This window comes from Mustela nigripes, chromosome 4, assembly GCF_022355385.1.
Source record: "Mustela nigripes isolate SB6536 chromosome 4, MUSNIG.SB6536, whole genome shotgun sequence".
Lineage (NCBI taxonomy): Eukaryota > Metazoa > Chordata > Mammalia > Carnivora > Mustelidae > Mustela > Mustela nigripes.
Window position 1 is genome coordinate 144,639,545 of NC_081560.1, and position 18,034 is coordinate 144,657,578.

At 54.6% G+C, this 18,034-nt stretch overlaps 1 protein-coding gene across 1 annotated transcript in view; it reads right to left on the bottom strand.

Annotated features, from left to right (window-relative positions):
- Positions 1–10,142, bottom strand: part of ZCCHC24 (zinc finger CCHC-type containing 24) — a 60,626-nt gene extending 50,484 nt beyond the window's left edge. The window contains exon 1 of the mRNA XM_059397903.1: positions 9,707–10,142. Within this exon, the coding sequence (XP_059253886.1) occupies positions 9,707–9,952 (246 nt within the window). The 5' untranslated portion in view covers positions 9,953–10,142. The remainder of the gene's footprint in view (positions 1–9,706) is intronic.
- Between the last annotated feature and the right edge of the window lie 7,892 nt (positions 10,143–18,034).

The following is an 18,034-nucleotide window of genomic DNA, read 5'->3' on the forward strand; positions in this document are numbered from 1 at the left end:
TTTTTTTTTTTTTTTTTTTTTTTTTTTTTTTTTTTTTTTTTTCTGGATAAGATTTAAGCAAGTTCACAGGAATCGGGACTGTTTTGGCAGCAAACTGTCAAGAGGAAGGGGAAGTCTGGTGGGTGCCAAAAAGTGCATTAATTACACCCTGAACAGCCTCTCCCCTGCCTTGTGGCCACACTGCCCTGCCCACGGGTGACCCCTCGGGCATCCCTGGGCAGCCAGAGCCCTCCGAGCAGGCTGTCCTCTCCCCGGCAGCTGGACACCCGCACCCCCCACCTCACGAGGGTCCTACGAGCAGCTCCGGGAAGAGAAGCGAGGTCAGAGCTCTCCTATTCACCGCTTCTGCCCCCCTCCCTCGGGTGCTCTGGCCTGTCCCTCCTGGTGGCTCCAGCTCCCTTCCCCCAGCCTCAATTTAAGACGACACCACCTTCAAGTGGAAAGGAAGGAGCAGAATAGCTGACCCAACTGCTTGCACATTCCAGATGGAGAAACTGAGGCCCAGAGGGGCCCAGGGCACAGACCAGGGCACACAGCCAGGCCCGAGGGCCATGAGTCCTGCTTGCCAGCTGGCTAAGAGAGCGGGTGGGGCAGCAAACTGTTTCCTCTCGCAAGCCCCAAGGAGCTCCGGCCATGGAGGTGAAAGGCAAGCTGCTCTTAGACCTTTCCCCGGCCGGCCTGCGGGGATGGGTCAGCACAGAGGCCAGGACACACCGTGTTCCGGCCCCTCTGGCTGCGGAGGCAGGCCTGGCCTCGGGCTTCCCGTTTGTAAACTGAACCCGGAACAGGGAAGGAAGGCAACATGGATGACCTTCGCAGTCCCGCTTTCTTAGGGTCCAGACACCAGCTACTAAAAGACTACCCCAGAGCCCAACATGCGGAGGGCACTCGGTCACTCTGGGCACCTCCTTTCCGAGTCCTGCTGCCTATAGCTGGAAGGTGAGGCCCAGCAGGAGTGGCCCTTCATCAGGGAGCCCCGAACTCCCTAACGGCCGTGCTTCTCCTCCTGGTGTCCCATGGGGCACCTGCTCTTCCCCCTCTAGTTCTACACTGGCTGTCCCCCCAGGGTGCCCTGTGTCCATCCAACCTCCTCCAGGACGTGGCTCTCGACTGGTCATACCTCTGGTGGTGTGGCCTTGAACCCATCCCTTCCTCTTACTCAGACCTCAGATGCCCCTGCCTCCTCCAGGGGCCTCCTGGACCTCATAGCCTTGTCTGTCAGGGCTAGGCTGGGTGGGGATCACCCTGTGACTCTGCTGCCCTTGACTGAAGGAGCTCTGAAGCCTCTTCATTTCCCCACAGGGCTGGACATATCAAAAGGCAAAAATTCTGCAACATTCCGTCACCCCCAGAGCCCAGACTGTTTCTGCCATCCCTCATACCTGCCACTGTCCCGGGTACAAATCATCAAAGGCAGAGAAGGGTCTGAGAACCCTACCCAACAGATGAGGCAGTGAATGCCCTAACACCTCAAAGATTCAGGCTGGGGGGGTCTCTGAGTTGCCACAGACGAAGTGGAAGGCACTCTCACCCCAGATTAAGCCGCTCTGGACACTGGTTGAGGGCAGCCCCACTACTGTGGTGGATGGAAGCCACTGGGCCCAAATCACCAGACTAAAGGAAGAGACCACCTCTCCCTCCTCCCCACTCCCAGCAGCTGGCAGGAAGTGTGGGATCCTCATACCATATCTGGGGGACGGAGCATTGGACTCCCGCCCATTCCTGGAATGTCTCGGAGGCTCTGGCTTGGCTGTTGGGGAAAGTTAGAGGGGAAGATGCTGAAATCTATTCTCATCCTGCTTGTGTCTTAGACGTCACTGGATCCTTTCTCTTTCCTGGTCTTTTAATACTTGCAAGAACACTATTTGGATGGGCATTATTGCCTCCATTTTACAGAGCTGGAAACTGGGGCTCAGAAAGGCTGAGTAACTTGCCCAAGGTAAAACAGCCAGCATGTGGCTAAGCAGAGACTGACACCCAGATCAGCCGGCCTGTTACATTTCATCTCCCACATGGCCTCCAGGCTTGGCTTCTCCTACAGTAAGGGGAGCCAAAGGAGAACACAGGGGTGGACCACTCTCCCTTGGGCCTTTGACTTCATATCACCAAGCCCCTCGGCCCTGGCAAGATGAGGCACCACCTTCTCTGTGCTGCATGAGGGGTCTGGGTCCTCGGGCTGGGGGTTCTGTAGAGGGACTTGGAGTGTGCAGGCCAAGACTTCCAGGGCTGACTCAAACTGCCACACACTGTTGGCCCTCCCAGGATCAGAAGAGGGTCCAGAGGGAGGGAGGCAGACAGAGGTTAGGGCAAGTGCAGAGAAGCCTGCTCTAGGGAGAGGAAACCAGTGCAGAGAAGAGAGGAGAGACAGCTGGCAGAGGTGGAAACACCCACAGAGAAGGACACGGCAGTGCACAAGGCCACAAGAAGGGGAGCGTTTGAGGAAATTGACCGGAGCAAAGGCTGAGTCTTGTCCGAAACCCGAGGCCAGAGAAGGCTCTGAAGGGCGCATGTGGGGGGTGGGGGGGACTCTCCAATCCTAGTTCCCAGCTCTTCTTTCATCAGCTGGACAACTGCTTTCTCATCCCAAAATGTCACCCCGCACCCCCTTCCAGACACACGGACACATGCACACACACGTGCACACACATACGCACCCACATCCTTCTCTTTAACACAAGAAACCATTCATTTCACAAATGGCTCCACCCATTCTCCAAGGGGATCTGCACTTCTTCTACCCCTAGGGTCTGTCTGGGGCTCCAGTCCCCAGAGTCACACCCCTCCCCCATCCCCAGGAACAGGTGGATGTGTACTGCCCTTGGGAAGAGGAGACCACCCATTGGCTGATGGGAAAGTGAACTCACACCTTGACTAAAGATTTCTCAGGTGTGGTCAGAGAGGAGCTTGGTTCCTGCAGGCCAGGAAGCTGACCTGTGGGCCAGGAAGGTAGCAGGGCTAGCCATCACTAGAGGCAGCAACCCCTCGCCCAAAATGCCCAAGGGCTCCACAGCCTTCTAGAGGCCCATTCAAACACAGTTCCCCATACACAGCCGGAGCTCAATGAGAGATTCTAACTTAAATAAGCAGTCTGTGTGCCTTTTGGAGGTAGGGGGGGATGGGGAGAGAGAAATGAGGAGAAGACCCAGAGAGGGAGGAGTACAGTGGTGGCAGGACACACAGAGAAGTCCCAGGGCGAGCCTCCCTCCAGACTCCATCCCTCCAGGTCCTGCCCAGCTCACAGCTCACCCGACAGGTGCCCACATTTTCCAGCCGTATGCCCTCCACCCAGCTAGAGCATAAGCACTGGGGACCAGCTGCCTCTCGCTCTAGAACGTAGTCATGGAATGAAAGCAGAAAGCACGAATTTGATAACCTAAGGGCTGAAAAAGACCCCAATATTCAGCCAGTCCAAGGGTACCACTGAGGTCTGCTGCCCCTATGGCAGGTGGCCTCGGTTTGGATCTGTTGTCGACACGGCGGGGTGCCAGGAGCAAGTTGAAATAATGGGGAAGGTGTGTGTCGGTGTGTGCATGGATGCCTCTGCTCTGTGCATGAGCGCTGAGAAGAACTCTGGTGATATTCAGCTTCTCGAAGAGGTCCAGAGTCGAGAACCAAGAGCATACCTAAGTTGCTGCTGGAACACCTGGAGGGACAGGGCTTTTCCATCTCCCAAGTCAGCTTTTTTCCAATCAAGCAATCCATAAACATTTTGCCAGTGAGATAAAACAGGAGATAAGAAGCTGAGGAGGGAGCCCCTGGGTGGCTCAGTCAGTTAACTGGCTGCCTTCAGCTCAGGTCACGATCCCGGGGTCCTGGGATGGAGCCCCACTTCGGGCTCCCTGCTCAGTGGGGAGCCTGTTTCTCCCTCTCCCTCTGCTGCTCTCCCTGCTTATGCTCGCTCTCTATCTCTCTGTCAAATAAATAAATAAAATCTTTTTTTAAAAAGAGAGAGCGAGGGGCTGAGGAGATCATTCATGTTGTCACAAGTCACCCGTCTACCTAACCACTTAGTACCTGAACACTGGTCAGTCCCAGGCACTGACCAACAACAGCAGGTGGAAAAAGACAGGATTCCCACTCTCTGCATGCTGACAATGTAGACAGACCCACATACAGCGGATGCTCGTCCACAGAAGCAAATGCTACGACATGCCTCACCGGAAGCACGTCCCGCTCTTCTGCCACAGCCTGCGGACACTGGAAGGAGGTGAGCTTCCCCGTGGCAGCTGGGGAAGGCCTCTCAGAGAAGGGGCGGCCTCTCATGCCAGATAGAAGTTGGAATCTGTCAGTTCTTGAGGGCAGGCAAGAGCATTTGAGGTGCAAGCAGCAATCAGTTCAAAGCTTAGTGCCTTCTCGAAGCTTTACAGTATAGAGGACAGAATAAAAGATGATGCTCCATGGGCGCCTGGGTGGCTCAGTGGGTTAAGCCGCTGCCTTCGGCTCAGGTCATGATCTCAGGGTCCTGGGATCGAGTCCCGCATCGGGCTCTCTGCTCAGCAGGGAGCCTGCTTCCTCCCTCTCTCTGCCTGCTTCTCTGCCTACTTGTGATCTCTCTCTGTCAAATAAATAAATAAAATCTTTAAAAAAAAAAAAAAAAAAAGATGATGCTCCAGCACACCCACAGCCACACGGCCCAGACCAAGCCTCCTGAGACCTCGGCTGGAGCCCGAGTCCTGCCACTGATGCCCTGACTGTATCATCCTCTTCTTGAAAAGCCTTAGTTTCCCCACCTGGACAATGGGGACACTGCACAATGACTGTGCCATGAGAGAAAAGTGCCAGCAAGTGCTCATGCCCATCCTCTGACTCCCCCAAGCCAGGCCATCCTCGGACTTCCATCCCAGGGAGCCCCACGCCCTGTCTCTGGGGAGGGGCTGGAGCCATGGGTACGACTGAGGTAGGGACACAGCGCGACGGCCGGGACCCGTGATGAATGGACCAGTGCCTACCACTCCTCAAAAGGTCTGAGATTGGGGGGCAACACATCAGAGGCCCCAGAGCTTGAAAGAACGTTCCTGGGGATTGCCTGCCTTGCACTGGGGCCCCGAGAACAATCCAGGCGACAGCCAGCACAGTGAGCCACAGAGCCAATTCTAGCTGGAATATGGAGGCATTCTGCATGTAGCCCGGCCACCGACTTGCTGAGGGTGCCTTGCCAGGCCTGCTTTCTCTTCTAGAAAGAGATAAAGAAAGAGATGCCAAGAAGAAAGCACTGCCCAAGAGTAAGGGACCATGACTCGGGGCTGCCTTCTCTGCAAGGAGCCCCTTTAGGTGCTGACAGAGCCTGGCTCACTGCCACAACTCATTACAGATTACTAACTCTGCCTGCTTTCTTCCCTCCCACCTGACTCAGAAGGTCCACAAGGTGTGGCCTCCCCTCTGAGTCCAGGCCTGCCCAGTCAACTTACTTTGACGGAGGGAGGATAGGGCCACCTCAGCCTACAGGCCCTCGAGTGATGGCCCTCCTTGTCTGAGTCAGAGCTCAGCTTCCCAGGGCTGGCCAAAGGGGCCAGGCAGACTCCCAGGCTCTGCTGGTCTGGAAGGCCCATCCCTCCTGGGACCTGGCGCTGCCCCCTTCCCACCAACACACACAGACCACGAAAGTTGCTAGGAATGAACTCCAGCCCCGAAAGCTCACTCTCAGCCCCACTGAGGCAAACCTCCATCCTCACACAGGCTGGGGCTTCGTCTGCACCTGCGCCCTGGTCAGGTAGCCTGGGCTCACCTGCACCTGTGGGCAGCACAGGTGACACACAAAACCTTCACAGGACTGTCAACACCCAGGGGCCCTTGAAAGCAGGACACCTAAGTGGCGCCTCGAAGGGTCTAATAGCCCTCTCTGCAGAAGGGCTTAAACCCTGTGCATAAAGCCTCGGGATATCCCTGCTGCCTTCAGTGGACAGGCTAGCGCTGCAAAGACAAGGAGGTCTGCAGTGCTGGGGTTGAGAGCGCCAGGATCAGGGTGGGGCTGGGGAGAGGGCTTGAGTCAACAGCTCCTGGAAGAATGTCCTAAGGGTTAGAAGAGATGTGCCTTAACGGAGCCGTCCCTGGGCCTGGAGATGTTCAGAAGAACACTGTCAAACATTTTATGCCAAAAACATTCTCTGGTCAAATACTGATGGAAATGTGGGGCTGACGAGAGGGAAATACGTTTCTATGCTGCGGGACTTCTCAGAGCCTTCACAGTGCTGGGGGTTGCGGGGGTGGGGGCATTGTGTGTCTCCAAGGGAAGGACAATCTTTTGCTTTCCAGACAGATTTGACCCCAAAGCCCTTCCCCCAGCCTCCACAAACCATGGTTTCACTGTAAAGCCACGTCTGTCTATCCCTGGAGGAAGAGGGAAAGATAACAGCCGCCCTCAGACTCTGACCTGGAGTGGGACAGCCATAGCTCCTCTTGAGGGAGTATAGGCACAACGCAGGAGGGCTTCTGGACATCCCTCTGAGGGGCCCAAGAGCTAATTCTCATTCTCACAATGAGGGGTATGTCTCCTTTTCTGGAGGTAGAGTCCCACAGCTCCTACACTGCTCTGAACTTAAATTCCAATCTAATCTTGGCAGGGAAGACCCCCACACCACCCAAGCCCCCACTCCCTCTAAGAGCAGCCTTCCTTGGTACCTAAGAGGAGAGCAAAGGGGCTCAGCCAAGAGCCCCCGGAGTCTCTCTTCAAAGACATGTAGTTGTTGCCACAGATCGGGGGCTGAAACTGAAGCTCCCAGGGCCCATATTCTAGACCGAGGCCTTTAAAAAACTGCACAAAATGTCTGTGCCTGCTTTGGTCTGGCACCTTTACCACCAGCTGAGAAGCTGAAGAGCCCCCATGGGCGTCCAAGACACCTCCAGGTGTCGCTCCTGCCCTCGTACACAGACTCTGCCATCTTTCTGCTCCTGGGGCCAGTGTTCCACTCAGAACCCTTGGCTTATCTTCAGCTTCCAGAGCTGAGGTTCCAGGGGCACAATGGGCTTCTGTGCCCCCATGTCCTCAACCCCCCCGCCCAAATCCCAGCTGCATTCATGGTGTTTTGCTATTGTGGTGGGAGCAGCCTAGGGGTGGTGCGGGAGGGGGTGGGCTCTTGGCACCGGGACCCGCGCAGACAGGCCGTGGTCAGCGGTCAGCATGCAAGTCACATCCGCAGGCACTGCCACCAGGCCTGCCAGGCCTTGTAGAGAATGGCGATGCTCCTGAGTCCCTGGGTCCCTTCACAGAGTCCCCTCCGGCCCACACATGATTTGCTTCTCCAACCAGCCCCTTGGTGGCATTCAGGTGGGGGGTATTTTTTCATGCCTTCTCAGCCAGTTGCTATTTCGGAGCCATATTAGGTCACTGGCTAAGCCCTGGACGCAGGAAAGCCCAGGAGCACAGCTGGGGCTCCAAGAGGCTTTAGGAGGCGAAGTGGGTGAGGGGTGAGAGCGAGTGAGTCGAGAGCCCAGAAAGCCATCCGGAAGTCAGCCAGCACAGCCCTCCAGTCCCTCCAAGGAAGCCACTGGTCTGTCAGCATAGGAGAAGCCCCTCTTACCTCCCCCAGCTCAGCCTGTCTGCTTGCGTACGTATCTCTCAAATCCCATCCTAAGGGGCAGCAGAGACTAAATTCAACGAATGTGTAAACTGAGGCCAAGGCAGAGACAAGGCATTCCCCCAAAGTCAGGTCATAAGAGACTTCCTTCTACCATTGCTCTGCATAACCTTTATCAGCTTCTTTTACACTGGCCCTCCTCACAAGGGAAGCTGGGGTCAGCAGCAGCAAAGTGACCAGAGACAGGTTTCACTGAGATCCAACTGAGATCTCATGGAAATGTTAGACATTTCCAACAGAAGTCACCACTTCCTACTCTTACAGAAGACTTTGGATGGCTCCAAACTTCCAAGCCTCTCAGCAGAGACCCCCATTCAGGGAAGAAGGCAACCATTGGGTAGGAACTGGAGGAGGCTAGTAGAGGATGTTTAGGGACACCCCGCCCCACTCGACCCGTGAGGGGTGAGAGAGTTCATGGTCACATGCGTCATGGTCACTGTCCTCCTTGGGATTCCCACAGCACCTGCACGAAACTACTTACCACTCACGTTGTAACTAACAATCTTGTCTGTCTTTCATCTGGGGCCCTCACTGATCTGTCCCTGCTTCCCCAAGGGCACACACAGAACTCAACAAATGTTTGGTAAGGTAACAACTAAAAAGACCCAGGTAGTGAGGAAACACCCAGAACCTGTACTCCAGTCGCCCGTCATTGGAGCCAGTTCCCTGAAGAGGTGGCAAGTCTCTTATAAGAGAGAGGATTCCCAGCCAAGAATAACTCCTCCCGTGGAGAGAGTGCTTTACAGTTTACAAAGAGCTTTGGTAGACAAATGCTTTCACTTGGCCCCAAAGGGTGGCTCTTTAGACCCATCTCCCTGCGCTATGCCCAACAGACCCAACACAGGTCAACCAGTCCTTCTCTCAGCTCACGCGGTACTGACCCACTTCTACGCCTCAGGTCAGCATTTTATGTCCACATCCTCCTCTGGCAGAGTTGAACACATTATGGGACCAGAAAGGGAAACCCTCTGCCTTTCCCCTCTCATCCTAGCACACTCGCACTTTCACAGGCCCTTGTCCCTGACTCATTCAGGACTCTGAGTCTCCTAAACCAAATGCCATGCTCAGGCCCAGAAGGAAAACGGACCTTCAAGCGTGTCCTCTCCTCCACCCCTTCCCCCTGCACACTTGCAGGGGGAGCTGCCAGAAAACAGATGAGTGAAGGCCACAGAAGGGTATCTGCAATTCCCAAAAGAGACCAGAGTCGATGGGAGGGGAGGAGGAGGAGGAGTCCAGCTGAAAGGAGAGAGGAGAGGTATCTAGGAAAGCTCTGGAGAAGACCTCTGAAAAGGGGCTGAGAGGTCCTGGCAATCTCTGTATTTATCTGGCGGGGAAGACACGCTGCCCCTTCCACTTTGTAACCGAATCCACCCAACAGGCAGACTTTGCAAAGCAGCCAGCCCAGGTTTCAGGAGAAGGCACTGGGCAGCTGAAACCTCTCCCCCAGGCTAGCCCCCCTCCCAAGAGCTCAAGAGGATTTCCCTTTCATTTCCTTCCAGTCTGGGAGGGCGGGGGACAGCACAGTCTGTGGGGTCAAGCCCTCAAAAACCACTTCCTATGTGGCTGGGGGAGGGCAAGCAGCTGGAGGATGTATCTGGGGGTCCCTGTGTAAGAACAGCAGGAAAAGCCCTGCTCTCCAGGGTGCCCTTTGGGTCAGCCACCACCGAGGGCGGAGGAGAAAAGATTTTAGGCCCCTGCAGAGAAGCTCAGAGCAGAATCTGCACTCCCGGTCCCAGCGAGCGGTGGCCAAGAGGGGGATGGGGCTGGGCGTGGGAAGGACACTTGGAAGGGGCTCTCCGCCCTGGCCGCGCCCGGGCTGTCTGGAGAGAATCCGGAGCCCCCCGCCCAGCCCGGGCTCCCCCCAGTTCCCTTCAACAGGGCGCTCCGAGCTGGGAGAGGGAGCAAGAGGGCCCCGCCCGCGCCTGAGCTGCTGGGAGCCGGGCTCAGCCGGGAGGTGACGCGCTCCCGACGCCCCGGGGACATCGGGTGGCGAGTTTGGCAGAGCTGAACGAAGCCAAGCCAAGCAGGGCCGGGCAATACCGAGCCGGGCCGGGCCAGGCCAGGAAGAGTCAGGCGGATAGGAAAAGGCCCGGCGCTGTCTACGGAGGGCGGGGGCGCGCGGGGGCACCCACCTCTCCGCGCTGCAGCTGGAAGAAGCTGTTGAGATAGCTGGAGTGCAGGGGCGAGCCCAGCTGCTCCGGGCGGCCCTTTCCGAAGGCCAGTTCTGGGGGCGCGGCGCCTGCGGGCGGTTCGGGCCGAAAGGCATCGAAGGCGCTCGCCTGGTGCGTGTCCTGCAGCGACAGGTAGACCCAGTTGAGTAGCTGGGCGGGCTGGTACACCGAAGCGGCGCTCGTGTCGATGGCCGACAGCAGGCTCATTTTGCGGCGGCGGTGCCGGCCCCTCCCCGGCCGCCCGCTTGCGCCCCCCTCCCCCGCAGCGGAGGGGCGGGCACCGGGGAGCCTGCGCCCACTGCCCACCGCCCGAGCCCCGACGGCGATCGCCCAGTGCCGTGAGCACTGCGCTCTGCCCGCAGCCGCCGCCGCCGCCGCCGCCTCCCCCCGACTGCAGCCGCAGCGCGCGCGGGCGGAGGAAGGAGGCAGCGAAAGTTGGGCAGGAAACTTTTGGGCCCGCCCCCTCCGCGCCGCCCGCCCCGCCCCGCCCCGCGATCCGCTATCTGCCTCAGTGCTGACCCCTTCGGCAGCCGCTCCCGAGGCGGGCTCCAAATGGACCACGCCCCTTATACACTGTCCTCGCCTGCCATTGGTCGTCTCATTGAATATGGAGTAGTGGGGCGGGGAGAGCGAGGAATTAGGGCTCATCTGTGCTTGCCGCAGTCTGCTGGCCCGCCCATGGGCGGGCCCCTTCCAGGCCCTACCCCACCCCTAGCCCGCCCACCCGCCCTACACCGGGAGCCTGCGGGAGCTCAGGACAGCCCCCGCCTAATCAATCTGCTCTTTCTCTGCTTGGAGCTCTTCTGTCTCTCGTTCTTTCTAAATCCACTGCAATTATTTCATTTTCACTCGTTTCTCTTGCCGGATTTTTCTTCCTTTTTCATTCTCTCTCGGCTGTCTTTCAGATTAACATCTCCTGGGTCCCTGTCTCTGTCCGGCTCGTCGTCGTCTTCTTCTGTGGTTCTCTCTTAAGTGCGTGCGTGCGGTTGTGTGTGTATGTGTGTGTGTGTGTGTGTTTTCTATTTCCGTCCAGTCTGATGTGTTTCTCTGCCTCTCCTCCTCCCCTCCCAGACACACGCGTGCACACTCACACGCCTCCCTCCCTCCCTCCTCTCGCTATCACCGTAGGACCCTCCCCCTCCCACTTAATTCCTTCCATCTGCGGAATCGCTTTGCGGGCCTGCTCCGCCGAGGGGGGCCCGGGTTCCTGCCCCAGGAAGAACTCCCCGCCTCCTTCCCTCGCCTCACCCCCTCCCCCTCTCCCTTCTCCTATTTCTGCTCTTAGCCGGCCTTTTCCTCCGCGCAGACCCCCGGCCCCAGCCCAACCCGGTGCTTCGGCAGGCCGCCAGGACCCCAGATGGGACACGGGGAGCTCGGGAAGACGACTATCACCCACCTTCCAGAACGACCCAGCTACTCCAAGTATGCTTGGGGGGAACCTCCGCCCCCGTCCCCTCCTCGGCCTGACACACCCCGAAGCCCAGGGCCTTCACCCTCTCAGTCTGGGGTAGTCAGTCATCCCGCGCCTGCGCTAAGCCATCGCAGCTAACTGAAGGCGAGGTGTTTGGAGGGGACGTAGTCACCTCTCCCACCGCACCCCTGGCTCTGGAGCCATTCCACCCGGCGTTCAAGTGCCAAGTTGGCAACCCTCCAGCTCAGTGACCTCCGCATGGCGCCTAACCTCAGCGAACAAGCCTATTTTCTCCTCCGTAAAATGAGGATGGTCACCATCCTTCCTCTGGGGATGTTTATGAGCTGACCAGTTTGAGTTTGGTAAGCAGAAGACATTCCATAAAAGTCAACCTTCACAAGGATTTCTCTCACTACCTACGCAGAGAGCATCTGTGCGTTTTTGGACCTGAATGGTCTTCAGGGATGTGTCCCTCTTTCCCACCATATCACCAACCAGGAGCCCCTTCCATAATTTTGTCTCAGATCATTCGATGATGTCAAAGATTTTGTCTATCAAACAATCTAGGATTATTAATACCGATGATAGTGCATATCCCAGGTTTGTTTTAATCTATGTTTCTTTATCAGAGACCTATCCCTTTACATTTTAAATCATGTTTAGTCTATTTGTTTAAGCAGAAGGTACACTTTTTTTTTTTTTTAGAAATAATTGTAATAACTCCTGGAAATATTTGGAGTCATCTCTGGAACTCTACTACTATCTTTAAGGTTCTAAGATGGGAGGAACGGGAATAGGATTTGAAACCACCAATTTAGACTTTCCCTGGACATTTTAGAGAAAACTGCTGTTCAGAGAGGGGGCATCTTCCAGTTGCACAAGCAGGCAGCTGGGGAGCACAGAGGAGATCCTGAGGCACCCAGGCCCAGCCCCGAGCTCTCCGTCTCTGGCCCCCACTCTCCTTCTGGGTGAAGGGAGTCCTGTTATGTTGTAGTGCTGGCATTTTTCCCCAGTGTGGGTCGCACATTCACACTGCTTCACAGGCTGGGCAGGTCCCACCAGGTATAAGGCAATAAATGGGAAGTAGTGAAGTAGCCTCATGGAGAAGGGCTAGCTACTCAAAATCTTTCTGTCATGGTTCTCAGCCTGAAACTCTGAGTCTGTCACCTGCCTAGAGAGACATCTGCTCGGGGGCTCCCTGCTCTTCAATGATTTGATGCTGTGAGGGCTCTTGTCATACCTGGCAACAATGCCGGTGGCCTCTGCCCCTTTTACCCCCTCCCCCCACCCACCCCTGCCCCATAGTTCCTACACAAGGCCTGCAGCATCAAAAGTAGATGATCCCCAAATGTTTGCTAGGTGGAGGGCTGGATGGAGGGTTGGAAGGGTGGCCAATTTTCCTCCCCTTTGAAACCTGAATGGCTCCTCTGGTCTTATACTTTGCTTCCTCCTCTTGCCCACAGCACACCTGCCGAACATATACTTACTTACTTATACCTGCCCAACATATACTTACTTACTTATGCCCTGTAAGTAATCAATAAGTGTGAACAACTGCTGGGTAGTTTGCCTGAGTAGCAGCTGGTTGCCGTGAGGTCAGTCCCTCAGCCCATCCTAGAAGAGTCCCTGAAATAGCATGTCCCGTGGGATGGGAGGCAATGGAGGCAGATGGCCAGATAGGTATCAGGGGCCTGGGTACCAGGCTCAAAAGACCCACCTAGGCCCAAGCTCTGTGCCTCCCCTGTTCCCCTCATGTACACATCAAGAAGCCTAGCATTTAATGTCAGAGGTCTTAGCCCAAGCCTTCACTTCAAAGAGAAGGAGGCACCATATTCCAGAGAAGGAAGCACCATATTCCAGAGAAGGAAAGAGACTTGCCCGAGCTCAGCCAGGAAACCTAATGGCTAAGCTACCTTCTCGTAATCCACCCACATTCCCATTCCCCCCTCACTGGTCCCCATCTGGCGGTCTCCTGGTGTAGCATGGCCCCAGACACACAGGTCAGAGGGTACTCCTGGGTGAGACTTAGGTCCTTGCCTCCTTTCTTTTCTGGTAATTCTGCCCACCTCATGGTTTCCAGAATGGGACAATGGAGAAAAAATGGGATTTGGAGAGCAGAGACCTGGCCATGAGGCCTTGGGCAAGTCTTTGCCTTCTCTGTAAGCCTCCATTTTTCTCAACTACTGGCTGACTTGGTCAAGTGAGGATACAAATAGGAAGACGGTGCTTTGCTAACTCTGAATAAGCCATCATTCAAAAGGAAAGTGTGGTATTAATAATTTAAGCAAGAGAAATATTCAGTTTATCTGGAGGGGTGGTTAGAAGGAAAAGCGTGCATGGAGGGGAGGGTCTGTCCCTCAAGTTCCCCAGACAACAATCTGATAGATGTTTGGGTGAGTTTCAAAACAAGAGCTTTGAGCTCAGAGAAGCAAGAGAATTTTTGGAAAGAAGGGCATGCAGAAGTCTTCATGCAACAATCAGCCTTCAGTTTGGTGTTGAAAGGCACCAGACAGGAGCCGAGGAAGAAGAGGGGGCCTCACGACCCCATGCTAACTGATTAGTGCTAACTGATGCTGCTTATTTCTCTAAAGCACATCAATCGCATGGTAATTTACAAGCCTTAACCCTCTTGAACCTGCCCCTACTCCATGCCCCAGGAATAAACAGCGAAGTGCACCCTGGGAAGGCTGAGTGTTGTCTCTCCTCCAGGCCAGGACTAGGCATTGGGCTCCTTTGGACTGTGTGTTGACACAGAAGGTGTCAGTTTACAGCAGTGATAGCAAAATGGCAAAGAGTCTCCCTGCACACGCCACTGCCCCATCCCCCCACCCAGGACAGAAGTCACTGAGTACAGAACTCTTTCCCGGACATGACTTCAGACCCCTTCTCAGCGCGGCACTCTGTCACCGTGAAGGATGGAGTGGACCCGGAAGATGAAGACTGTTTGCTATCTCCTCTTCGCCGTGGACGTGGCGTGCTTCTTACAGGGCCATATGACTGCTAGCTCAAGTTTAGCATCTTCGTGCAAGGCTCTGACAGCCAAACCATGGGGGCAGCCTGACCAGTTCAGTCCCCAGCCACAGACTCTTGACTCTTGATAAAAGAACCACAAAAGATGAGGGGATCCATGAACCTTCAACTCAGTCAGCCACTCCGTGTAGGTTCTGAGCTGTGGAGAGTGCCTGGGCCTTTGGAGATGGTCTGTTTCCCAGCTTTGACTTTGGTGAGTTGATTATCCTCTGCTCGACAGTTTGCTCATGTGCAAAACCTTGTCCCTATTACTTGAACCCCAGGACACAGGAGGGCATTGGACACTCTGACAGCCTTGGCCACTGGAAGGCTCTCAGAGGATGCTTGCTGCATTTCAAGGCTGGACAATGAGCATGAGCACGAGGGGCACCAGCCTGGATGTCAGAAGCCTCAGGTTCTCTGCCCTACCGTTGTGTGTCGCCTGGGGAAGCTGGCAGTGCGCCCTGGATCTCTGGTCCCCAGAAGTCATAGGAGGAGGCCTAGTAGGCCACTGCTCCCTGAGAAATAGCCTTCAGAAAAGTGCCAAGGCAGAGATGGGGCCATCCTCACACAGAAGCTAGAGGAAGCCATGACTCTCCTTTCAATTTCCTACCTACTTTTCCTTAAAATATAGCGACAACAATAACAACAAGAAACAAACAAACAAAAAATGAGCTATATACATTTTACCAACAGCCCCTTAGGGGCTCAATCTCTGAAGATACCCTGGGCCTCCAGGGCTGGAAAGAAGACACCTGGTCACTCAGGACCAGTGATGAAAATATGATCCCATTCTCTTGTGGAGGACATGAGGGAGTGGCTCTTGAATATCCATGTATTTAGACTTATGAAGCATCTGTTTGGAAAATGGAAATTAAAACACTCACTCTGAAGTTGAGTGCACAGTGCTGTCTATATTGTTTTGGGAAAAGTCTTGCCCATATCAAAGAATGGAGAAAGCTGGATGATGGGGACTTTGGGAGGGGCTCAACCTGCCCCTCCAGGCACCCCTTGACCTTTCTTGCCTGCTTAGACAATCTTTCCATGGCCGCCCACTGAGTAAAGTCCAAACACTGAGCATGATGTCCAAGGCCCTTTGGGCCTCTGGCTGTTGGCCACTTTTCTATCCTAATTGCCAGCCCAAACTACCTTCTAGCTCCTAAGCCCCATGTGCCACCTGCCCTCCGGCAAAATGAGACAACCAGCCTTTCCCATTCAAGCAAGGCCTTCCTTGCCTTAGGCCTTTGCACATGCTGTTCCCTTGCCAGGAAGAGCCCCCACTGTTAGTCTCTTGGCAGTCTTCTCTCACCCTTCAAAACCTAGCTGAAAAAATGACTTTCTCAAGAAGAGTTTTGTAATCATAACCCCCGTTCTCACCCTCACAACCACCCATTTGATAGTCTCTTTCGTTCTTGACTAGAGGGTGTTCAAATGACATCACGATGTTCACAGAACAGTCAGTCCTCCCTTCCCACCAGCTTCCACCCGGCAACACCACTGGACTATGAGCTCCTTTGGCTGGCCCAGCACTGGAGCAGAGCATACCCTCTGTTTACTTAAGGAAGGAGTAAATAAACTCAGCAAGCCTTTGTGGTTTGTGGACTCAGAGACAGGAGACTGTCAAATCTGGTCTGGAACAGCTCAGAGACTCGAGGATTGCAGAAACACAGGAGGGCCCTGGCAAGAAGGGTCACTGTTCACTCCGCGTCCATGTCCTCCCTCCATTTCCCAGCCTCCCTTGCAGCCGGGAACTGCATGAGACTCGTTCTCGACAACCGGACAGTGAGTAGAAGTAGGGTGTCTGTAACGAGGCAGTACAACGAGGTGTGGCTTCTCCGTGGCTCGTCTCTCCCATTCTGGAGGCGGGAAGTGACCGACTCCAAAACAGAAGAGGGCAGATGGCTGAATCAGCACTGTGGGAGATCTGGGGCAGAGAACTTCCCAGACTGTGATGGGGACTACGGACAAACTCTCTGGTGTTCGACCACTGAGACTGGGGGCTCATTCGCCACAGTAGCTAAGTCTGCTCTAACTCCGCTCGTGGAGGGACTCGAAGATGATCTGGCCCAAAAAACCTCATTTTTCCCGTTCGAAAACTAGTATTGAGAAGAGGAAAATCATGTGGCTTCTGATTCTGTGATTTTGGTTGGCCTGAATCATTAGTGGGTGGCAGCTGTCCCATCTTCTGATGTTCAATACCAACCTTGTCTCTCTCCCTCAGCCCAGGTGCACGGGAGGTCATTAACCATAGCCCTTGCTTTGTAACATTATTTTGTAATTAATTATCTATGAACGTAATCAACCCCCATGAACAAATCAGCCAGCATAAAAACTAGGTCCTGGGCAATAACTTATATATACCCATGAGGTCTACCCCTAGCCAATGGCCCAGGCTCTCCAACCCGACATAAGCACCGTCTGGAACCCTTTCCTTGCCTTCCTATTTATAAAGTTCTGTCTCCTCTATGTGTATTCTAAAAATATATCTTTAATTTGTTCTTTAACATGATCAGAATGGTGTCGTGCTGTTTGAAATCTTTGTGACTTACTTCTTCCACTTCCCATAGTACTGCTAACGTTTAATCCTGTGATAGTCGTGCCCCTGTAATTCATTCATTGGGATCGCTATGTATCCTAGCCCATACTGTAACTCGGCAGCTCCTTCAGCCCCTCTCTTGCTGATGGCTCTTGCCACGATGTGGCTAGGACTCTTCCTGACATCCATCCATAAGATCATCTCCAGAGTATATGCATTTGCTGCACTGTGGCGACGTAGATGTTCACGTTTGCAAGATACTCCTCAATGTGCTGTAGCACAAGAGGTCCCGTGGGCCCACACCCTCCCCAACACTCAATCTCAGACTTTTTAATGTTGCCACATGTGTGCAGTCAGTCCGCGGCGGCAGGCTCCCCGATTTCCCCGGACCTCAGTTTCCAAATCTACCGCAGAAAGTGATCCTCAGAGGGTCTGCAAAGCTCCCCAGTTGAAGTTAATGTGGGGACTGAGTGGTGTTGGTGCAGGAGACATGAAGCCAAGGAGTAGAAGGGCGGCCTTCCTTCCACTGTGGCCCCTACAGCGGGCCACTCGTCCTGGCTGAAGCCTGCAGGACCTGGCAGGACGCGCCATTGCAGAGAAGGAGCCCCTGACCCGCAGAGCTGGGTGGTCAGCTGCAATGCGAGAAGCAGAGGGAGGCAGAACATGAGCGCTCAGGGCTGGGAAAAGATTCAAGCCCTCCCTAGTGGCCAGCTCCTTGCAGAGCCATGCTTGGGGGTTTTCCTGTTGGCTCGTGAAGTGATATGAAATCACGGGTATTGTTTATCCTGGTCTCTGCCATTGATAAGACAGAGAAAAACAGCTCCAACAATAATGTGGATGCCGCCAGCCCTTCCTGCCATTTGCCTTCCTGGTTAGAGTCCTCCTCTCCTGGGCTCCTTCCTCCCTCCCCTTCCAGAGACTGTGATTCAGACCCGGATAACATTTGGGGTGGAGGAGTGGAGGGTGAGCTCCGTTCCCACCATCGTGATCTCCATGAGCTCCAAGCCCCATCCAGCCTTGGATCTTCTGTCTGTCAGAGCTCAAAAAGCTCCGGGGCGATGGTGGAACTAGAGTGGGCTCACACGCGCTCGCTAGAGCAGTCTGTACGTGTTTACAGATTTTGCAAGCCCATTGTTAAACACCACTATTATTAAACAGTTAATTATATAAGATTACAATTAAATTACTTTGAACACAAAGATAATAAATACTGAAAACACATCAAGTCCTAATTATTTTATTATGCTTTACTGTGACCTAGGCTCTCCATAACAACAGCACTGTGTTTTCAGGGTGGAAATGCTATGTAATGGTGTGTGGCTACGCATCTCTT